This window comes from Piliocolobus tephrosceles, unplaced genomic scaffold, assembly GCF_002776525.5.
Source record: "Piliocolobus tephrosceles isolate RC106 unplaced genomic scaffold, ASM277652v3 unscaffolded_108, whole genome shotgun sequence".
In the NCBI taxonomy this organism is placed as follows: domain Eukaryota; kingdom Metazoa; phylum Chordata; class Mammalia; order Primates; family Cercopithecidae; genus Piliocolobus; species Piliocolobus tephrosceles.
Window position 1 is genome coordinate 1,136,028 of NW_022291865.1, and position 24,293 is coordinate 1,160,320.

General features: G+C 41.0%; 1 protein-coding gene across 5 annotated transcripts in view; it reads left to right on the forward strand.

Annotated features, from left to right (window-relative positions):
* The window catches only part of LOC113219840 (TP53-binding protein 1), an 87,107-nt gene that overhangs the window by 48,692 nt on the left and 14,122 nt on the right, over positions 1–24,293 (forward strand). For all 5 annotated transcript variants that reach the window (XR_003306830.1, XM_031935010.1, XM_026447850.1 and 2 more), the window contains 5 exons: positions 3,809–3,866; positions 7,322–7,414; positions 12,843–13,326; positions 17,662–17,814; positions 23,426–23,697. Coding sequence is in view for 4 of the 5 variants with exons in the window: in XM_031935010.1 (XP_031790870.1) it covers positions 3,809–3,866; positions 7,322–7,414; positions 12,843–13,326; positions 17,662–17,814; positions 23,426–23,697 (1,060 nt within the window). In the remaining variant the exon portion in view is untranslated. The remainder of the gene's footprint in view (positions 1–3,808; positions 3,867–7,321; positions 7,415–12,842; positions 13,327–17,661; positions 17,815–23,425; positions 23,698–24,293) is intronic.

Genomic DNA, 24,293 nt, shown 5'->3' on the forward strand with positions numbered 1-24,293 from the left:
CTGGCTCCAGGCGAATATGGAAGTAAGGGGGAGGAAAAAATAGAGAATGACTCTTCACATATGCTGTATCATCTCATTTCCATAACAGTACTCCCAAGTAGGTATCTGCATTTTCATTTTATTGATGAGAAAACAGAGTAAGAGAAGTTTTTAAGTTCCATGTCTAAGGTCACAATAATTGGTGCTAGGTAGAGTTGGAATTTGAGTCAGACCTAACTCTGAGGCTTATTAATTTTTTCATTTCAGGTAGTTTGTAAAAGCTGTTTAAGGAGGATTAGAAGAGGAAGAAATCTCATAAATGAGATTATAAAGGAACGTTCAGAGAGAAGGAGAACTAGGAGGGTGTATGAAGCCGTGGAAGCCTATGGAGAGGAGAATTACAAGAAGATAATGTCAGGCACAGGAGCAAGTTTACTAAGATGTGTCTGAAAATATACTTTGACTTTGGGAATTAGGATCCATTTGGTGACTCTAGCAAGAGCCATTTCAGTATAGCAGTTGGGGTGGGAGCTATACTGAAAGTAATTGAGGAAGGATGAGGAAGAGGAGATGAGGCTGCACATGTACTGTCTGCTTTTGAGAAGTTTATGTGAGAGAAGAAGAGAAAATATGGTGAGTTAGAGGGAAATGCAGGGTTGAGAGAAGATTTGTTATTTTTAGGCTAGGAGAGGCCTGAGCAGGTTCATAGATTTTAACCCACTTATGCCTAATGTTCCACTATTGGAACGCTAAGCTTGTGGGAGTTATTTATATCTTACTGCTCAATGTCATCGCCAAAGTCTGATTTTTCACCAAAAAAAATTTGCAACCTCCAGCATAAATGGGTTAAGGAAGAACCCAAAAGAGGGAGGCACAGATTAAAGACAAGGGAATTGGGGGAAACAGTTGATTAATTAAGGCCCTGAAGAAGTTGGGAAGGGAGGCTATTGAAGACTACACAGAATAGGTTGGATAAGCAGGACTTCTCCTTCCTTGAGACCAGAGAAAGGTAATTTTAGCTAATACATTTTTAGCTCTTACTGTATGCCAGGCACTTCATATGTATAGCTCATTAAATCTTATAACAAGCCTATGAACTAGATCCTATTATCCTCCTTTTACAGATGAGGAAACTGAGGCACAGGACGGTTGAGCACCTTCGCAAGACATAGCTAGTAGATGGAGTAGGCTGGACACAAATCCAGGAAGTCTGATTCCAAATCTTAAATGTTGTGGTACTTACTGATTTGAATCTTAGCAACTCAGTAGACTAAGTTAAAGTATTACATGGTTCCATTCTTACTATCATCATCTCTGGAATAAATAAGAGCTTATTGTCAGGCATGGTGGTTCGTGCGTTCCTATAATCCCAGCAATGCCAGAGGCTGAGGTGGGAGGTGTGCTTAAACCCAGAAGTACAAGACCAGCCTGGGCAACATAGTGAGATCTCATCTCAAAAAAAATAAAAATTTTAAAAAGGGTTTGTAAAGAGAGAGTATTGATAGCCTTAAATCTTAGTTTACCTTTGGATCTGAAATTATAACTAGCTAAGTGTTAAGGATGATTGTTATCAGTAAATTTTACTACCTTTCCTAATACCAGGAGCATAGTATCAAGGACTATATTCAGTGTTACTTACATCATTTCATCCTCACAACAAACTTTTGAGGTTTGTCGTGTTTTTATCTTACAGAGGAGGAAACTGAGACTCAAAATGACAAAGTAGTTTACTCCTAGGTTGGACTATTAAGTGCAGTAGCCAGGGTGTGAGCCAGATTTCTATTTTAGAGCCAGGGCTCCAACTGAACTTCAGCTGCCTCCCCGATGACTGTTTAGATTATGTTGGGTCATGAATATTTTATAAATATTTTAAAAACATTTAAGGGTTGTTTTCTCTAAGGCTGGTATAAATTTTAAATGAACACATTTTAATCCCTTGAAATTAGTGACGTTGTTGTAAGAATATGGGATTCTTTTCAGTATGACCTTTAATTTGTTGCTGCATATTCTTGAAAATGTCAGTTTGGTTTCTTTTTTTTTTTTTTTTTTGAGACAGGGCTTCTCTCTGTCACCCAGGCTGGAGTGCAGTGGGGTGATCTCGGCTCACTGCAGCCTCCATCTCCCAGGCTCAAGCGACCCTCCCACCTTAGCCCCCCGAGTAGCTGGGACTATGAGCATGCCGCCACCCATGTCTGGTTCATTTTTGTATTTATTGTAGAGGCGGGATTTCGCCATGTTAGCCAGCCTGGTGTTGAACTCCTGGACTCAAGCAATCCTCCTGCCTTGGCCTCTCAAAGTATTGGGGTTACATGCATGAGCCACCGTGCCTGGCCACCCTTTATTTTTCAAGTATCTGTCCTAAAGCACTTTGGGAAGAACTTGGGTACCTTCTATTTGTGGGTGCTCTAAAAACTATTTAAAATTAGTTCATCAACCTAAAATATTTTCTACATAGTTTATTAAGTTCTTTCATTTTTAATTTGTTTTTAATATATAAATTTAAAAAAATTTTTTTGGTTTTTAATTTTGTATTATTACATCATTTTTTAACTTCTTATATGGGCAGAGATGAATTGGGATTCAGAAGTTTAATTTTCATTTAAGAATGTTACTGCTGGCCAGGCGTGGTGGCTCATGCCTGTAATCCCAGCACTTTGGGAGGCCGAGGCGGGTGGATCACGTGAGGTCAGGAGTTTGAGACCAGCCTGGTCAAGATGGTGAAACCCCATCTCTACTAAAAATATAAAAATTAGCCAGGCATGGTGGTGGGCACCTGTAATCCCAGCTACTCGGGAGGCTAAGGCAGCAGAATCTCTTGAATCCAAGAGGCGGAGATTGCAGTGAGCCAAGATCCCGCCACTGCACTCCAGCCTGAGAGAGAGAGTGAGACTGTGTCTCAAAAAAAAAAAAAAAAAAAAGAATGTTACTGCTAAGGGCTGGGTGTGGTAGTGCATATGTGTAATCCCAGCACTTTGGGAACCTGAGGCAGGTGGATCACCTGAGGTTGGAGGTTTGAGACCAGCCTGGTCAACATGGTGAAACCCTATCTCTACTAAAAATACAAAAATTAACTGGGTGTGGTGGTGCATGCCTGTGATCCCAGCTACTCGGGAGGGTGAGGCACGAGAATCGCTTGAACCCAGGAGACACAGGTTGCAGCAAGTCAAGATTATACCACTGCACTCTAGCTTGGGCAACAGAGTGAGACCCTGTCTCCAAAAAAAAAGAAAAGAAAAGGTATTCATTATATTGTATTTCTTGCCAAACTTATTAGTCTTTTACAGGAAGTTTGAAAGAAAAGTGATTGGTGGAAGTGAGAAAAACCTGTACCATTAAATTACAAGAAATCTGGCCTGCACTATAGCCTGGGTGACAGAGTGAGACTCCGTCTTAAAACAAGCAAAAAACAAGGAATCTGGCAGATCACTTGATTTCAGGAGTTCGAGACCAGCCTGGGAAACATGGCAAAACCCTGTCTTTGCTAAAAAATACAAAAAATTAGCTGGACGTGGTGACACATGCCTGTAGTCCCAGCTACTCGGGAGGCTGAGGCACTAGAACTGCTTGAACCTGGGAGGCGGAGGTTGCAGTGAACTGAGATCATGCCACTGCACTCCAGCTTGGGCGATAGAGCGAGACTGTCTCAAAAAAATAAATAAACAAAATTACAAGAAATGTTTGTTTGTTTACACCTACTAGTTTTACTTATTTTTATTTCTTTTTGTTATTTGTTGCGAATACTAGTAGAGCAGAGTGAAGGTTTTAGGTGTGATACTAACTAAATTCTGTTTCTCTTTCCTTTCTCTCCTTGGTTTTTTTTTTTATGCAGAGCCTGCAACTGGTGAAAGAAAAAATGGATCTACTGCTGTTGCTGAGTCTGTTGCCAGGTAACCAAAGCTGGATGCTATTTAGAGTTTAATACGCAGCTACTGTTAATGAGGGTAGATGGTTTATCAACAAAGGGAAAAAGTTAAAATAAGAAAGTTAAAATGAGCCTCTTCCATAAAGGTTTTAGCAATGTTTTGAAGGGATCATAGACTTTTTAATTAATACTTTTTTAAGTACAGTGAAGCTTTTTTTTACACCTAGAACTAAGATAATTGAAATATCTTTTCTTTTGTTCATGTGAGAGTTCCTCTCCCCACTTTTTTCTGTTGCTGAGACAATAGTCTCCACAATCTCAGGATTGTTGTTCCAATTGATGAGAAAAAGAAGGATTAACGAGATAGCTACAGACCTTGTTCCTTCTGCAATCGCATACTCAGCTGCAGCCTCAGGTCATTTTCTCTTCTGCCTGCCAAATTAACTACTATGTTGAGCTGTTATTTTTGCTTTGTCATGAATGTTGTAATGCTTTGAGGACGAGTATGACCCCATACTGAGGTTTTGGTTGGTAAGCTTTGCCATCTGGTGGCTGTGAGAGTACAATTGTTTCATTTGTGTCTGGATGTCATCAAGCATGAAAACACTAACAGCAGTTGGTGAAATATAGGCAAGAATTCTTTTTTTTTTTTTTTTTTGAGACAGAGTCTCGCTCTGTGGCCGGGGCTGGAGTGCAGTGGCGGGATCTCAGCTCACTGCAAGCTCCGCCTCCCGGGTTCCCGCCATTCTCCTGCCTCAGCCTCCGGAGTAGCTGGGACTACAGGCGCCCGCCACCTCGCCCGGCTAGATTTTTGTATTTTTTAGTAGAGACGGGGTTTCACCGTGTTAGCCAGGATGGTCTCGATCTCCTGACCTCATGATCCGCCCGTCTCGGCCTCCCCAAAGTGCTGGGATTACAGGCTTGAGCCACCGCACCCGGCCTAAGAATTCTTTTTTTATTTTCTTTTTTGAGACAGAATCTTGCTGTGTTGCCCAGGCTAGAGGACAGTGATGCGATCATGACTCACTGCAACCTCAACATCCTGAGCTCCAGCGATCCTCCTGCCTCAGCCACCTGAGTAGCTGGGGCTACAGGCATGCACCACCTCATCTGGCTAATTTTTGTATTTTTGTAGAGATGGGGATTTCACTATGTTGCCCAGGCTGGTCTTGAACTCCTGGGCTCAAGTGATCTGCCTGCCTTAACTTCCCAAAGTGCTAGGATTACAGATGTGAGCCACCATGCCCCACCAAGAATTCTTTTTTTTTTTTGAGACGGAGTCTCGCTCTGTCGCCTGGGCTGGAGTGCAGTGGCCGGATCTCAGCTCACTGCAAGCTCTGCCTCCCGGGTTCACACCATTCTCCTGCCTCAGCCTCCGGGTAGCTGGGACTACAGGCGCCCGCCACCTCGCCCGACTAGTTTTTTGTATTTTTTTTAGTAGAGTCGGGGTTTCACCGTGTTAGCCAGGATGGTCTCGATCTCCTGACCTCGTGATCCACCCGTCTCGGCCTCCCAAAGTGCTGGGATTACAGGCTTGAGCCACCGCGCCCGGCAAGAATTCTTAAATTAGAGGCTAGGCGGGTACTGTAAATGACTAAAGTGGCTGGTACAAGACAGAGTGTTGAGGACAATGGCAAACTGAATGTATGGTCCATGTGAAAGGGTGTGCCCCACTGAACTCCAGCCAGTAGTTGTCACGCGAGACTGCAAACTTATTGTTGCCACATCATTGTTTTTAAAAAGAAATCTGGATTTTTAAAAATAAAATATCAAATAAAAGAGGCCTGTGGAATAAATGTAACTCCTCACTTGTGAGTTTCTGACCTTTTTCAAAGTCTTTTGATCTGTTCTTAGCTATGTCTTAGAGAGATTAGTTCCTCTCTGAGCTATTGTATATTTAATCTGAAAGGTAAGTACCTTAGAGTCCTTTTTCATTTGAAGAACCTTTAATGATATGCAGTCTTAGAAGCTGAAGAAAGTGGAGTGTGTATCTGGTCCATTTGGCTTTAACAGAATTTTTGGCCAGGAATAAGTTGTTATTAGTCTGTACATAACGCGTATTCAGAGGGAACAGAGTATGTTGCTAAAGCTTCTAGAACCCTCAGGGTAGGAAGTAGAGAGGAGAAAATAAGGAAAAACTTTGAGCAGAGGGTTGGAATGGTGGATCTTAGAATGAGATGAATTTTTTGATGTTGTTGTGAAGAAAATTTTCTAGATAAGAATCTGAATTTTAAAAAATTTTGACTTATTTGCCGTTGGGTTCACTCTAACAGATCATCTGAAGTAAGCTCTGTCACAATATTGGAAGTGGTCCTTGGTTCATCTGCATTTAGATGGAGCTTTTTTGTTTGTTTGTTTGAGACAGGGTCTCACTTTGTCAACCAGGCTGCAGTGCAGTGATGCGATCACAGTTCACTGCAGCCTTGACCTCCCAGGCTCAAGCGATCTGCGTCAACCCCACAAGGAGCTGGGACTACAGGCACCTGCCACCAAGCTGGCTAATTTTTGTATTTTTAATAGAGATGGGGTTTCGTCATGTTGCCCAGGCTAGTCTCTAACTCCAGAAGCTCAAGTGATCTGCCTGGCTCAGCCTCCCAAAGTGGTAGGATTACAGGTATAAGCCCCCATGCCCAGCCTACGTGAAGCTTTTAAGTGTTGTTAGTAACTGTACGCTGTTCAGATTACTTGCTATCACCTTATTTCTCATTTTATTTCTTTTTCTCTATTTTACTATAGAAGGTTTCAAGCATATACGAAAGTAGAGAGAGTAGTATAATGAACTGCTGTGTATTCATCATCCAGTTGCAAAAATTTCTTATGGCCAGTCTTGATTCATTTATATTTCCATCACCCCCCTCCCTACTGAATTATTTTGAAGATAATTTCAGCATTATATAATTTTATCTGAAATACTTCAGTGCTGTCTGCAAAAGATAAGGATTCTTATTTTAACACTTAACCATATTACTATTATCATACTTTAAAAAGTTGACAGTGGTTCCTTAATATAATAAAATATTCAATGTTCAGATTTCTCTGATTGTCTCATAAACGGTGTTTTACAGTTTGACTCAAGATCTAAATAAGGTCCACATACTGCATTTGATTGTGTCTCTTTAAGTCTTTTAAAACATAGAGTACCCCTCCAGTCTTTTTTTTTTTTTTTTTGCCTCTTGCTTGCAAATTATTTGTTGAAGGTACAGATTGTTGTATAATTTTCTACATTCTGGATTTTGCTGATTACATCTTTATGGTATTTAATACAGTTCTCTGTCTGCCTTATTTCCAGTAAATCTTCCTTGAGAATTTTAAATTATGCTAATTCAAAACAAATATGGAGAATTTGCATTTTGGTGTAAGGTGATTTGGAGTTTGATATGCAGAGAAAGCATTTTATTTCCTCTGTGCATAAAAGGATACTCTCCAAAAGTACTTTTCTTTTCAAAACTAACAATATATTGCTTTAATATATTGTCTTAGTCCCCAGAAGACCATGTCTGTGTTTAGCTGTATCTGTGAAGCCAGGCAAGAGAATGAGGCTGGAAGTGAGGATCCCCCCACTGCACCCATCAGGTAAGCATTATTTTTATAGAATCTTTTGGGCTCCATTGGTTCACAAAAGGGTTGGTGCCCAAATCCTAATATGTAGCGTGCTATGGTTTAAATGTGGCATGTGTTGGAAGCTTAACCCCTAGTGCAACAGTTTTGAGAGGTAATTAGTGGTATTGGTATAAAGCTACAGAAGTTGACCACACACACACTAAAAAGAGGTAATTAGGCCCTGGGGGCACTGCCCATAGGAATGCATTAAGGCTGTTACGGTGAGCATGGGTTAATTATAAAAGACTGAAGGGTCTGTTTGGCCCCCTTTCCACCTTCTTGCATGCACCCTTGCATGGCTTCTCACTGTGTTGTCCAGTCTGGTTTCACACTCCTGGGATCAAGCAGTCCTCCCACCTTGGCATCCAGAAGTGTGAGGAATATAAGTGTAAGCCGCTGTGCCCTGCCTATGAAAATAATTGATGTAATTCTGCATTTCTTAGATTAGTTTTTCTTATTTTGGAAATCATGTTTACTTTCAACAGACTTTTTATTTCTCCTTAGTTTCCCACAGAGCAAAATATGAGATGTTTAACATCCCAAATTTAAAGTTTTTCAGACTTGATGGAATTAATTTTTCCATAATTTCTTTTTCTTTTTAGAGACAAGATCTCACTCTGTCACCCAGACTGAAGTGCAGTGGTGCAGTAGTAGCTCACAGCAGCCTCAAACTAACTTTTGTGCAAGCAATTTTGCTCAAGCAATCCTCCTGCCTCAACCCCCTGAGTAGCTAGGACTGCAGGCATGTGCTGCCACGTCTGGCTAATTTTTTTTTTTTTTTTTTTTTTAACTTTCTGTAGAGACAAGGTCTCAGTATGTTGCCCAGGCTGGTCTCAAACTCCTGGGCTCAAGTGATTCTCCTGCCTCCTCTTCCCAATGTGCTAGAATTACAGATACGAGCCACTGTGCTTAGCCCCATAATTTATCCCATAATCTCTTAGAACAGTTCTGAGGCACGAAAAAAGTTTTGAGTTACAGGCCCTTTTTCTCTATTTAAATAATTAAGGAGGTGGCCAGCCGTGGTGGCTCACCCCTGTAATCCCAGCACTTGGAGGTCAAAGCATGAGGATTACTTGAGGCCCCAGGAGTTCGAGATGAGCCTGGGTGACATAGTGAGACCCTGTTTCTACCAAGAAAAAAAAGAAAAAAAAAAAGCCAGATGTGGTGGCATGCACTTGTGGTCCCAGCTACTTAGAAGACTGAAGTGGGATGATCGGTTGAACCTGGGAGGTCAAGGCTGCAGTGAGCTGTGGTCTCGCCACTGCACATTAGCCTGGGCAACAGAGTGAGACCGTGTCTTAAAAAAAAAAGAGTATCTTGTATGGAATATATGATTCTTATATTTAGTGTAGAGAAATAAGTAATGGCAATGGAAAAGAACCTGTATTTTCATTATGAAATGAGTATCTTTCACCTCTAAAATTCAGTGATTTTCTAATTAGACAATGTGATAATGTTTTGTCAGTAGGTATATCACTAATAGTGATATAAGTAGCATGATTTAGCCAGGCACGGTGGCACTTTGATAGACCGAGATGGGTGGATGGCCTGAGCTCCAGAGTTGGAGACCAGCCTGGGCATCATGGGGAAACTTCGTCTCTACAAAAGTACAAAATTAGCCAGGTTTAGTGGTACATCCCTGTAGTCCCAGCTACTTGGGATGCTGAGGTGGGAGGATGACTTGAGCCTAGGAGGTGGAGGTTATAGTGAGCCAAGAGTGTGCTACTGCACTCTAGCCTGGGAGACAAAGCCAGACTCTGTCTTTAAAAAAAAAAAAAAAAAAAAAAGACTGGATGGGGTGGCTTACGCCTGTCATCCCAGCACTTTGGGAGGATGAGGAGAGGTGATCACTTGAGGCCAGGAATTAGTGACCAGCCTGGCCAACATGGTAAAAACCCGTCTCTCCTGAAAATACAAAAATTAGCCAGGTGGGGTGGTCCGTACTTATAGTCCCAGCTACTCTGGAGGCTGAGGCATGAGAATCACTTGAATCCTGGAGGTGGAGGTTGCAGTGAGCCAAGATGGTGCCACTGCACTACAGCCTGGGCGACAGAGCAAGACTCTGTCTCAAAAAAAAAAAAAAAGTAATAGGTAGTGTAATTTCTAAATTTCTATGTTCATTATTGAAAGAAATATTTAAAATAAATATGTCAATGCTTTAAATGGGCATTCTGAGTAAGTGTGAGCTTGTTGATATTCTTGGGAATCAGATGATCTGAAATCATGTGATTTTAAAAGTGGTGTAGTAATGACCCATCTATTACTGAATTTATTGATGTCATTGAATTGCCTTGCTTTTTTATTAAAGCATTTTAAAATAGAGGTGCCAAGATGTTGGTGATACTGTTTAACCTTGGTGGAGCAGAGACCTGGGAATCTAGCTGTATTTGATTCCAGATGCCTCATAAACACAGCTACACTCAGAATAGAATAGTTAGACATTTGTTAAATATGGAGATGTATTCTTTCCTATTTCAATTTGGATTAATTTTTTTTTTTTTTTTTGAAATGGAGTCTTGGTCTGTCATCCAGGCTGGAAGTGCAGTAGGGCGATCTTGGCTCACTGCGACCTCCACCTCCCAGGTTCAAGGGATTCTTCTGCCTCAGCCCCCCAAGTAGCTGGGACTACAGGTGTGCGCCACCATGCCTGGCTAATTTTTAGTAGAGATGGGGTTTTGCCATGTTGGCCAGGCAGGTCTCGAACTCCTCACCTCAGGTGATCCACCTGTCTTGGCTTCCCAAAGTGCTGGGATTACTGGCGTGAGCCACTGTGCCCAGCCTAAAATTTACTTTCTTAGCATCAGTTTCTAAGTCTGGCATATAGTGACCAGAGTAGAATTGCATAGCTAGAACTAATGGAGAGGGACAGAGGTATGGCACTTCTTAGAATTTATTGGATTGCTGTAGAAGTAAAATTCCATTCAGATGTTCTAACCTGAATAAATAGCTTCTGAGGTGTCTTAGTCTCTTTGGGCTGCTACAACAAACTGCCATAGGCTAGATAGCTTATAAACAAAAGAATTTATTTCTCTCATTTCTGGAGGCTGAGAAGTTTTGATCAAATCAGTGGCAGATTTGGTGTCTGGTGAGGGCCTGCTTCCTGGTTCATAGACAGCTGTTCTCACATGGCAGCTGGGGGCAAGAGAGCTCTCTGAGGTCTCTTTTATAAGGGCACTAACACTATTCATGAGGGCTCTGCCTCTTAATACCATCACCTTGGGGTTTAGGATTTAATATATGAGTCTTGGGGTGAAGAGGACATAGACATTTAGTCTGTAGCATGAGATAAAATTTATAAGCTTGTTTAGGATAGGAAACAACAATAATTGAATTCCTAAAATTGAGTCCTGGCTCTTCTGGCTTTTGAATCCTTTCCTTCTTGCTCAGCCATTGGTATGTTAGATGTCTTAAAGATTTAAATATGAATATTTAGTTGATACTGAAGGTGAACTGAGTCTCTTTAATTGCATTGTCTTATACATCTAATATTGATTATCTGCTGTGCTCAATATCTTACATATGTGAACATTTATAAACCTCATAAAAGGTAAGTGCTACTCATGGTAGGTGTCTCCTGGTGGTCATGTTCTTACTTCTTCTTCATTGGACCATATATTTTCATTCAGTTGAGGTTTCTGAGGGATAGGACACAAACTGTAACAACCAAATGTATATATACTAAGCTCTTCTTGGCTAGAACTCTATTCCAAATCCCTCTTTGAGCTCCTGTTCTGGTAGGCTGAGGTAAACAATATAGAAACCTCAGAAACTTCTTTTTTCCTTGTCCTTAAAGATCTAGAGCAGAGCAATCCCTGAAGAGCACTTCCTGCTTCCTTTACTGTATCTACCTAGGAAAGCTGAGATCCTAAGGATAAGAGCTTCTGTCAAATAGGAGACAGCCCCAGCTCTATCTTTTTCTGGCCACATACTTAAATCAACATATGACATGGTTTCTAGGCCCCTTATCATCCTTCGTGTTACCTTCTGGGTTTATCTACCGTTTATGCCTTGTAAACTGTCATGCCCAGAACTGAAACAGATATTCCAGATGTGGTCTTAGCTTGGTCAGTTCAGAATGGATTCCTTTTATCTTTATTCTGGCTGTTGTACATGTAATGGAGCCTAAAACTGCATTATGTTGGTTTAATCTGAGTAGATTTTACAATAAATTGATTCAGAGAACATTCAGTCTTCTGTTCAAAGTACATGTATTAAGCATCTATTTTATATTAAGCTGTGAGTTAGGTGTTTTAAATATAAAAATGGATAAGACATGAACGTCAAATTTCTGTTGACGTGGAGTTAGCCTGGATGTTTTTATTCTGGAGAATTGTTAGGGATTTTTTTTTTTTTTTTTTTTTTTTGAGACGGGAGTCTCGCTCTGTCACCCAGGCTGGAGTGCAGTGGTGCGATCTTGGCTCACTGCAAGCTCTGCCTCACGGGTTCATGCCATTCTTCTGCCTCAGCCTCCTGAGTAGCTGGGACTACAGGTGCCCACCACCACGCCCGGCTAATTTTTTGTATTTTCGGTAGAGACTTGGTTTCTCTGTGTTAGCCAGGATGGTCTTGATCTCCTGACCTCGTGATCCGCCCACCTTGGCCTCCCAAAGTGCTGGGATTACAGGCGTAAGCCACCACGCCTGGCCTGTTAGGGATATTTAAGAAAGCTCCTAGTCACTTCAGAAATCATGGTATGTGGTTTGTAGGAGACATTCAGCAAATGCTTGTGGAATAAAGGAACAAATCACTGATACCCAAATGGGATGACTTTTGAAAAGAAATTGGCTGTATCTTGAGAACTGTCTTTGAGAAACAATTCATTCTGAAATGTTTAGTTGTAGATATATCAGTATAGCTGACAAAACTAGAATCTACCTACAACTTTATCCTTTATAAATCAGATTTTCTGTCCTAAAAATATTGGACAGGGGGGATAAACAGTATCTAGAATGTTAGGAGTCAGTTAAGGAATGTTAGAACCATTCATAAGGCCAGATGAGACATCTTGACCTAATAGATCTTTTTTCAAAATAGATCTCTAAGTTGCCCTTCATTGTCTGTGACTTCAGTAATGGGTTTACATCTTTCTGTTTACTTCATTTTCCTGCATCAAGTTTCAGAGTTCATAGCTAGTGATGGGAAGAAATTTTATGACTCTTTTATCATCATGGTGGAATTGTTCCAATCTACCATTATCTTTTTTCCAGGAGTGAAATTATAATGAGAGGCCTCCCAAGGTGATAATGCTTGACTACCTGAATTTCTCCCTTCCTTACATTTGTCAAATTGTCAAAATACGGCTCCCCCCTTGCCACTACACACACACACGTGCACACACACACACACATTCACACATACACTTGCTTAATTGACATGGCTTCTTTATATGTTGCCTTTTCAGGGGGAACTTGCTCCACTTTCCAAGTTCTCAAGGAGAAGAGGAGAAAGAAAAATTGGAGGGTGACCATACAATCAGGCAAAGTCAACAGCCTATGAAGCCCATTAGTCCTGTCAAGGACCCTGTTTCTCCTGCTTCCCAGAAGATGGTCATACAAGGGCCATCCAGTCCTCAAGGAGAGGCAATGGTGACAGATGTGCTAGAAGACCAGAAAGAAGGACGGAATACTAATCAGGAAAATCCTAGTAAGGCCTTGATTGAAAGGCCCAGCCAAAATAACATAGGAATCCAAACCATGGAGTGTTCCCTGAGGGTCCCAGAAACTGTTTCAGCAGCAACCCAGACTATAAAGAATGTGTGTGAGCAGGGGACCAGTACAGTGGACCAGAACTGTGGAAAGCAAGATGCCACAGTTCAGACTGAGAGGGGGAGTGGTGAGAAACCAGTCAGTGCTTCTGGGGATGATACAGAGTCACTCCATAGCCAGGTGAGAGAACATACTAGGGTGCATCAGAGGCCCTGTTTTTGACTTTCAGGATTCTCAGAGAATTTAAGTTGTGGCATGTCTACTTAATGACAGTTCTTGAACGTTTTGGACAGAACAGTGGTTAAAAGACAAAAACAACTTTTCCATGGTAGTGGAACAACTTTTTCATGGTAGTGAAATTGTGGGTAGCTATAGCCATTAGATAGTCTTTTAGGGAAAATGTAGTATTGCTACAGTTTTTTAGGTAGGTCTTTACTGGAGGAGAAAGCCAGAGATTCAGCCTGGGTTTACTCCTGTAATACTCTTCTACATTCACTCATTTCCTTCTCCATAATTTTTTATCTTCCCTTCTAACCATCAGATCTGATTTTTTCTCCCTTAAGTCTATTTCATCATGGTTCTCAGGAATTCAGAGTAGAAGGTAAAGGGGAAAGAAGCAGCATGAAGAATAGTGTATTTCAGTATATGAAACAGAAAGAATGGTAACAGGAATAGAGAGAGAGAGATGGGGAAAAGTTCCCAGGTGACTGGGAACTGCAGAAGAGAGGCTAAACTAGAAGCTAATGTGAGGAAAAGGATTGGGGCTGATGAAAGTGAGGCTGGAGGAATACCAGGTTCCAGGGAATAGAGTGGGGAAGTATTGGTACTAGTAAAAATTAAGTAGGTGGCTGTGCATGGTGGCACATGCCTGAAATCCCAGCACTTTTGGAGGCCCAGGTGGGAGGATTATTTGAGCCCAGGAGTTTGAGACTAGACTGGGCAACATAGTGAGACCTTGTCTCTTAAAAAAAAAATTGAGTAGATAAAAAGAAGTTGTAGAAATGTATGTGTTAACAAATACATAGAAGTTCACAACATTTCATTGACTGGCAGAGTGGGATCCATGGCAGAGAAGATTTGGAAGTTACTAGTAAACAGTAGTCTCCACTTATCAGTGGTTTCTTTTTCTTGGTGGTTTTAGTTGTCCATGGTCAGCTGCAGTCCAAAAATTTTAAATGGAAAATTCTAGAAATAATAAGGTTCAAATTGTGTGCTCTTCTGTGTAATGTGATAAAATCAAGTGCTGCTCCTCTTAGTCCTGGCTGGGATATGAATCCTCTCTTTTTCTAGCGTATCCATGTGCTATATATGCTCCCTGCCTGTTAATGACTTAGTAGCTGTCTTGGTTATCAGATCAACTGTCATGGTATTGCATTGCTTGTGCTCAAGTAACCCTTGTTTTACTCTCACCCCAAAGTTTGAGAGTAGTGATGCCGACAATCTGAATATGCCAGAGAAGTCATAAAGTGCTTCCTCTAAGTGAAAAGGTAAAAAGGTCTTAATAAGGAAAGAAAAAAATCATATGCTGAAGTTACTAAAATCTATGGTAAGAACAAATCTGTCCATGAAATTGTGAACAGTATATTGTTATAGTTTATCTTATTATTAGTTATTAATCTCTTTCTGTGCCTGTTTTATAAATATTATGGGTCTGTATCTATAGGAGGAAACATAGTGTATAGGGTTTGATATTATCTGCAGTTTCAGGCATCCACTGGGGGTCTTGGCACATATCTCCCTCAGATAATCAGAGATATGGTAGTGGTCAAATTGTCTTTTCAGTTGCTGTGGTAGATTATCTTCATTTGGGATCTACTTAGGAAATCTTCGTTATTGATGTGCCTCTTATTCCGATTGTCCAAGTTGTTTGTTTTGTAAACATAATACACAGTTCTTATTTATTGAACATCTGTGGTACATATGGCATATGAATATTGTGTTCAAGACAGTGCTAAATTTTATGTTACACAGATTTTGGCGTACTAAAAATATATAGATGGTGTATAGAATAACAGAAATTGAAATTGGTGTGCCATCTTTTGAAGAGAGGTTAGCAAATGAGAAAGGCTGTATGTAAGTTTTCCAAGTGTCAGTGCTTTTTAAAAATCCCCTTCATTATAGATAGGACATAGGCTAGTGCTAGTGGAAAAGCATAGGCAGCCTACTTTGACACTCTTGAAATTTTCATTTATATGTCAAAAAGGACATAGAACCAGGTGGAAGGGAAAGTGTGGCCTTTTCATTTTGTTTCCTTCCCTTAATGGTGGTAAGATCATCAATTTTTTTATTTTACAGACACCTCTTTTCAGAAAAGTATTTGAAGAGAGTAAGCATAGCTTTCTTTTTACCTGCCCCCTTTACCTTTTCTCCTTATTCTCTCAGACACGCTTAAGTGTCTGTCTTGCATTGATCATTCATATGGCTGTTGTAATTGGAAGAATACAGGGAAGCTTCTTGGCTGCGTTTCAGCAATATGTAAAGCCCTAAAACCTTTTAGACTTTCTCTGTGGTGGGGAATAGTCTGATTGTGTGTGCAGGCAGGAAGTTCAGGCTGTCATAGTTCCCATGCGTGGGTACCCTGATGATTGAGGTGTGACTGACCTGTGCTGTAACCATTCATTAGACAGAGTTGTGTATGTAGAACTATTTTGAATAATTGGATGAGTAGCATTCCATGCCTTTGATATTACTTATAACTATTCACATAATTTACATATTTCCATTTTAGCAAATATTTCACCTCTGCCAGTTTCCACGTTGAAACTGGAGTGGGGATTATTCGGATAAATTACTGAAAGCTTTTGGTAAATTACTACCACATGTCAGGAAAAAAAATGCAGAATTACCATTATTGCATTTGTATGTGTAATTCTTTTTAAAGACTTGGCTACTTTGATACTGAATGCAGAAAGTAAAATCAGCCTACCATAGGGGAGATAAGGTGAGAGACAAAAGTGTGCATTTTCTCTTCAGAATTACAGAGCCAGTGGGTGTAGGAGGGAGGATAAAGATGTGAAAAAATGTGATACAGTTGTTATTAGAAAACATGTATTTTTTCAGAAATACAGGACTGAAATTCTAGCACTTTTTATTAGCCACAGGCAGGTCCTAGGTAATAAAGGCTGAAAGTCTCAAACTAACTAATGATTAGAGGTGGTAAATAAGGCTTTAAGATCTAATTTGCTAAGAAGTTATCTTTTAAAAATTATCCAGATCTGACTAAAGTATGAACTCGGGCTGTCTGTAAATAGAAAATTATGAACAAGAAATAATGAAGCTGGATACTGTATTAGTTAACTCAGTTATTCTTTTGAATAGCAGTAGTTATTAGTTTTTTGTTTTTGTAAATAAGAAATAATGCCTTTGGATTTTTTCAGAAGTGTTGAATGAATTTTACCTGTCCTGAATTTTCCAGCAGTTATTTGTCTAGTATAGTACCTGGCACCCTTAAGTTGTTTGATAAATATTTGCCTAATGTTTTTTGAATGAAAGAAGCTCAGTCCCCCTAAGTAATATTATTTAATATAGTTATCATAAAAATGTAGGGTCTTATTTAGCCCTACATTATTCTTGCAGTAAAACTAGATATAAAATCTTAATTTGCTAATTTTTCCATTTCTGGACACTAGCTCAACTCTTTAGTCATAATCTGTTCTTTGGAATAGATGAAATATTTTATATTTAATTCTAGGAGAGATCAGTGTACATTTTTTTTTTTTTTGAGACGGAGTCTTGCTCTGTCACCCAGGCTGGAGTGCAGTGGCGTGATCTCCACTCACTGCAAGCTCTGCCTCCCGGGTTCACGCCATTCTCCTGCCTCAGCCTCCTGTGTAGCTGGGACTACAGGCGCCCGCCACCGTGCCCAGCTAAGTTTTGTATTTTTAGTAGAGACGGGGTTTCACCGTGTTAGTCAGGATGGTCTTGACCTCCTGACCTCGTGATCCGCCCGTCTCGGCCTCCCAAAGTGCTGGGATTACAGGCGTGAGCCACCGCGCCTGGCCCAGTGTACGTTGTTTTAGGTAATGAACTGTGGTTTTCACTTTAATACAGGAAAAACACATAAACTGAGATTAACAGATACATCATTCTGGTTTTATGTAAAAGATTAAAGAGTGCATTCCTTTTATCTAAAGAGCTGTTGCTTTAAATGTAAACTTGTTTACTCATTTGCAAGGTAGCATCAGAATTAGAAGAAATATGATTTAAAAATAATGAACTTTTAGGGGTCAAAGGTTCACCTGAATGTCTGTAGATATAAGTACTAGGTGTAATGATTTTGATTTAGACAAAAATAGGTCATTTTAGGTCATGCTCATACAAACTTCTCTTAGCCTCTGGCTATACAACTGATCCATCCCTGGTCTTATCTATAGGTGGATAAAACAAAACAGTTGGAAGATTCTGTCCCACTAGATTCATGGAACCTCTGAACAGTTCTCATCATGAAGCATAAGATTTGTGATTTTGACAGCTTGCAGTGAGACCTGTGCTCGTGTTCTGTATCTTCTGTCATAGGGAGAAGAAGAGTTTGATATGCCTCAGCCTCCACATGGCCATGTCTTACATCGTCACATGAGAACAATCCGGGAAGTACGCACACTTGTCACTCGTGTCATTACAGATGTGTATTATGTGGATGGAACAGAAGTAGAAAGAAAAGTAACTGAGGTAATATATACTCTGAGTCTGTGTGGCAAATTTCTTTCTTTCTTTTTTTTTTTTTTGAGACAGGGTCTCACTTTGTCACCTATGCTGGAATGCAGTGGCATGATTTTGTTTCACTGCAGCCTCTGCCTCCCAGGCTCAAGTGATCCTCCTGCCTCAGCCTCCCGTGTAGTTGGTTCTATAGGCATGAACCACCAAGCCTGGCTAATTTTGTTTATTTTTTGGAGGGACAAGGTCCCACTGTGTTTCCCAGACTCGTCTTGAACTCCTAGGCTTAAGTGATCCTCCTTCTTTGGCCTCCCAAAGTGCTGGGATTACAGGTATGAGCCGTTGTCCCCGACCCCACATTTCTTTCTGTAGAAAAATTATCTTGACTCTCTACCCCCTCCCCCTTTCCTGTGCAACACTTTGTTTTTCTTCATCTTTTTATTACCTATCTAGATAGAAGAACAGGGTTAGAAATTAGACCTCCTGCTTTCTAAAGCTTTCCCCAACTGTAGGTTTGCTGTTTGACCATTGGTTAGTTAATGAGTCCCATCATGCTTTCCTTTTCTGTAAAGAAGAGATTGATAAATCTCTCTCATATGTAAAGATTGTATGTATTATTTTAAATCCTTAGAAACTCAAATGAAGTTTAGCACACTGTGTTTAACTACCTGTGTTTTCTCACATATTTTCACGTCTACTCGTTCAGTTCTTTGTCACTATCTGTGTGTGGTCATAGACGTGTTGGTAAGAAATGCACCTTTATTTTTTAGTGGGATTCATTATAGACTAGTTACAAATGTCAACTCAGTATTGGCATTTAGTGACTATTTGTTATGTTGAATGGTAAAATATGCTGACTTTGTTTACATCTAATAATGAGAGAGGTTAGACAGATTTTCTAGAATTAAAGATCTGGGACCTTTGTTGGTATATGTTAAGATCTGGGAACCATTATTAGTTGGTAAGAGGCACAGCTATTTTCTTTTTTTCTTTTCTTTTCTTTCTTCTTTTTTTGAGACAGAGTCTTGCTCTGTCACCCAGGCTAGAATGCAGTGGCGCAACCTCAGCTCACTGCAACCTCTGCCTCCCGGGTTCAAGCGATTTTCCTGGCTCAGCCTTCTGAGTTGCTGGGATGACAGGCGCTCGCCACTGTGCCTGGCTAATTTTTGTATTTTTAGTAGAGACAGAGTTTCACCATCTTGGCCAGGCTGGTCTTGAACTCCTGACCTCGTGCTCTATCCACCTCGGCCTCCCAAAGTGCTGGTATCACAGGCGTGAGCCACCGCGGCTGGCAAGGTACAACTGTTTTCTTCCTTTAACCAGATACTTTCTTTTAATTCTGTCTGCTGGCCATGTAGGAGGTTGAACTCAGGGAGAGTTAAACTCTAGTATATAGTTTTATTAAATAGAATATATTACTGCCGTTGTTCAGTGGGCTATTTGGCCTTCATGTCAGATAACATTTGATGTTAGTTTGAGGAATTGTTTGTTGTTTGTTTGTTTTACTATCCAGAGATTATTCAGATTTCATTGGTTTTACAGGCACTCATTGAGAAATTGTTTTTTATTCCCTTTTTTTTTTTGTCACAGAGTCTTACTCTGTTGCCCAGGTTGGAGTGCAGTGGCCCCATCTTGGCCTTCTGGAACCCCTGTCTCCTGGGTTCAAGCGATTCTCCTGCCTCAGCCTCCTGAGTAGCTAGGATTATAGGTGTGTGCCACCATGCACAGCTAATTTTTGTATTTGTAGTAGAGATGGGATTTCACCATGTTGGCCGGGCTGGTCTCGAACTCCTGATCTCAAGTGATCTGCCTTGGCCTCCCAAAGTGCTGGGATTACAGGCGTGAGCCACTGCGCCTGGCCTGTTTTTTATTCTTTGTGTATACCACATCCCAGAAATAATTCTTTTAAAATACTGCTTTATCTCTATTTTAAAAATGTTTTAAAAAGATTTTTGTTCATGGAACATTTTTCATGTTATTACTATTTTGGAGAAATTATGAAAAGTAGTTTGCCTTCATGAAAATTTTTGTAACTGTTAATAGTCCATATTAAACTCTGTGCCTAGTACACTACATTAAGTGTTAAACACATTACTTCATTTCTTAAAATACATTTTTTTATTTTTACGTTTGGATTGCCCAGGCTGCACTCCAGCCTGGGCACCAGGCTGGGATCCACCACTCAGTGGTGAGATCACGGCTTACCGCAGCCTTGACCTCCTGGCTCAAGGGAGCCTCCCCCTCGGCCTCCTGAGTAGCTGGGACCGTAGGCACACACCACCATACCTGCTAATTTTTGTATCTTTTGTAGAGATGAGGTTTCACTGTGTTGCCCAGACTGGTCTTGAACACTGTTCTCAAGCAATCTTCCTGCCTTGGCCTCCCAAAGTGATGGGATTACAGGCATGAGCTATGGTGCTAGGCCCATTTAATATTTTATGTGGTGCTTTCCAAAGTATATTTCTGGAAACAGCAGGCCTCTTAGACAGTTTGATGGAAGGAAAAGATTCCATGGTCATAAATAAGTTTGAGAAACACAGAACACTCTCTTAGTCTGTCTTCTGTTGCTATTAAACACCTGAGACTGGGTAATTGATAAATAAAAGAAATTTATTTCTTACGGTCTAGGAGGCTGGGAAGTCCAAGGTCAAGGGGCTACATCTGGCGAGGGCCTTCTTGTTGGAGGGGACTCTGAAGAGTCCTGAGGCATCACAGGGTATCACATTGTCAGGGGCCTTACAAAAGAGAACCAAATTAGTTTTTGTAACAGACTCACTCTCGTGATAACTAATCCACTCTTGTGATAACTCATTAGTCCATTAGCTCATAATTCCGTTAATCCATGAATGGACTAATCCATTCATGAGGGCAGAGCCCTTATGACTCAATCATCTCTTAAAGGTCCTACTTCTTGATACTGTTAACATTGGGTATTAAATTTCAGCATGTGTTTTGGAGGGGCAAATGTTCAAACCATAGCATGCCATTAATCCCTGTCCCCACTAACATGAAAATTCACATATTACCATATTAAAAGTTCTAAGAAGTCCTCTAGTAAGGATACCTATTTTATTCTGTTCAACCCAGCACTTCCCAAACTTATTTGACCATAAGCATTTTTTAAAGTAATACCTGTTTTTTCCCTATGGAAGATAGTTTGGGAAGCACTACCATACTTAAATAATGATAGTGACTAGCATTTATTGAGCACATACTATGTGCCAAGCATTCTTCTAAGCACGTTAGTGAATTAACTTATTTAATCCTTAAACAACTATGCTATGATAGATCCAGTTATTATTCTCATTTTGCAGATGTGGAAACAGAAGTATATCAAATTAAAATAGGCCACTGAGAATGATGACAGAAGTAGAAATGGGGAAGATAGGCTATGAAGCTAAGGTCTTCATGCATGAGAGAGGGTGATTTGGAGAATGTTAGTGGATAACAACTAGGGAAGGGGTAAAGATAGTTTTAAGAAAATGGCAAATAGTGGTTTTGAAGGAGAGGAGGTGGGGAAATAGAAATGGTCTGTAAATGGCAATGGGGAGCAAGGAGGTATCTCATCTCAAAATTCTTGAATGGAGGTTTGGCTGAAAGAAACCAGCCTCTGCTAGAAAGAGCTGTAGGAGATGTGAGATGCACTGGGGGTATCTAGGATTCATTCATTGAAGGCAGAGAAATGAAGGGAGGATCATAGATGGTTTTGTATCTGTGGAATTTCAGGTGTTTGTGGTAAATCCAAGTAGAAATTTGTATAAGCTGAGTCATTGTATTCTTGGTAGATAAGGAAGGATGAGTGTGGTGAGACTGACGAGGGAAAGCATATGAGAGTGAGGAAAGGAATAAAAACAGAGTCCTGGGAAATACTGATTTTAAAGGAACACACAGAGAAAGAGGAACCCAGAGAAGCATAAATAGAAGTAGCCAAAGAGGTAGACCAGAAGAAAGAGAAAAGTGTTTCTGTGGATTTTAAAGGAGAAGAGATTTCCAAGAAGGAGGGATCAGAGATAATTATTTAATCATTTGATGGTATTATGTAAATATATACATATGTGTGTCATTATATACTGTCTCCCCATGGAGATTGATTTTTTTCAAGGTGGAGTCTCACTCTGTTGTTTAGGCTGGAGTGCAGTGGCACGATCTCTGCTCACTGCAAGCTCCGCCTCCCAGGTTCACAAGTGATTCTCCTGCCTCAGCCTTTTGAGTACCTGGGGACTACAGGAGTGTACCAACATGCCCGGCTATTTTTTTGTGTGTTGTTTTAGTAGAGGTGGGGTTTCACCATGATGGCCAGACTGGTCTTGAACTCCTGACCTCAAGTGATCCACCTGCCTCTGCCTCCCAAAATGCCTGGATTACAGGCGTGAGCCACCGTGCCTGGCCTCCCAAAAGGAATTCTAAACTCTGTGAGGGAAGGATCTATCTTATCCGTTTCCATAGCCCCTCTGGCAGTTAACATAATATTGCGTAAACACTCTAGACTAGGAAGGCAGCTGTGTCATACTCATGCTATAATTTCTCTGTGCTGTGCTCATGGTGGACACTGGTGATTGGTCTTAGAATCTTTTCCCACTAAGTCTGGGATTTAGCCTCCAGAAGACTTCTTAAAACTGAGCACCAGGCAACTGCTCATCAAAGTAGGCATCTGAGATAAAGCCAGTTTGACTTTCTTGTAATCTATAGATACTTACAACGTTTTTGTCCTTTATTTTTCCAAATGGTAATACTATTTTAGCCTTTTTTTCTTTTCTTTTTTTTTTGAGACAGGGTCTCACACTATCGCCTAGGCTGGAGTGCAGTGGCATGATCCCAGCTCACTGCAGCCTTGACTTCCAAGCCTAAGCGATCCTCCCACCTCAGACTTCCGAGTAGCTGGGACTACAGGTGTGCACTCCCACGCCTGGCTAATAGTTTTATTTTCATATGGAGACCGGTTCTCACTATGTTGCCTAGGGTGGTCTCAAACAGCTGGACTCAAGCAATCCTTCTGCCGTGGCCTCCCAAAGTGCTGGGATTACAGGTGTGAGCCACCACACCTGACCCCTTTTAGCCTATTTTTGCATATACTTTTCTATTGCCTTGATCAGTTATTGAAAGGTAATGGGAAATAACTAATGTCAGAACATGTAGTGCTGTCCACTGTTAATGAAGTACCTAGAAGGGCTCCTGACCACTCGTGTTCTCCTCTCACCTGCCTCCCTCCTTGCCTGTCTTCTCTAAGATAAGAATTTACCTCTGTCTTCTCGGTTAGAATGCTTGCTGGTAGCCAGAGGTTGTGAACTTATCCAATAAAAAGATAAACTCTTTCTTACCAATATAGTACCATCTTTATTTTGTATTTTATTGAGATACAGTATAGTCCCATTAGAATGAACAATTCTTCTCAGAATCACCTGGGGGAGAAAAAAAAAGAACAGATCCTAAACGTTCAGTGGCTTTTGAAAATTTTATGTAACCACTACTCAAAACAGATACAGAACATTCCCATTATTGCAGAAAGTCTCCTCCTGATTCTCACCTTTTTGAATTATTTTGTGCCACCTGTAGGATTTTCCAACCATCATATTAGCATTGTGTTATTATGGCGTCTTTTATCTTCTGTATCTATTTTTTCCTGCAGGAGACTGAAGAGCCAATTGTAGAGTGTCAGGAGTGTGAAACTGAAGTTTCCCCTTCACAGACTGGGGGCTCCTCAGGTGACCTGGGGGACATCAGCTCCTTCTCCTCCAAGGCATCCAGCTTACACCGCACATCAAGTGGGACAAGTCTCTCAGCTATGCACAGCAGTGGCAGCTCAGGGAAAGGAGCCGGACCACTCAAAGGGAAAACCAGCGGGACAGAACCCGCAGATTTTGCCTTACCCAGCTCACGAGGAGGCCCAGGAAAACTGAGGTGCAGACAGGGTCTCCAGAGAGAGAGCCACAGCAGGGGCAGGGTTGCTGACATTTTAATATCACAGGAAAAGGGGAGTAATGGGAAATCCCCCATCCTCCATTAAAGATAAACCAACTTCCCCTCCTCACTGTTTGCCCTCTTCCTGTTGTGGGTTTGCGTGGGAAGTAGGGTGGATGGAGTCTTGCGGCAGGTAGATTTCATTGGCAGAGCAGCCCCTGAGAAAATGTAGGTAACGGGAGGGGACTTTCGAGAATTTATCATCTGGTGGGCACATGCTCCTACCACAGCCTTTTTATGATTTAGCTGGGAGTACAGGAAGTTTGGGATAATAGCCCCAACTTAATATATCCCCTAGCTTTTTGTTATTCTTTGCAGGTGTCCAGAGCCTAAAGTAGAGGAGAAGGCATAGCAGAAATGGGGTGTGCTGTTTTTGCAGCAGCGGTAGGAAGCTTTGTCAGAGGGAATAGACTTACATGAAGGAGAATGTCCTTTACTTGTTATCCCACGCTCCCCACTCCCTGGATGAGATTTGGTGGTGGGTGTGTGAACCAGCTTCCTGCTGCCCCGAAGGCTCAGCACATGTAGGCCTGTCA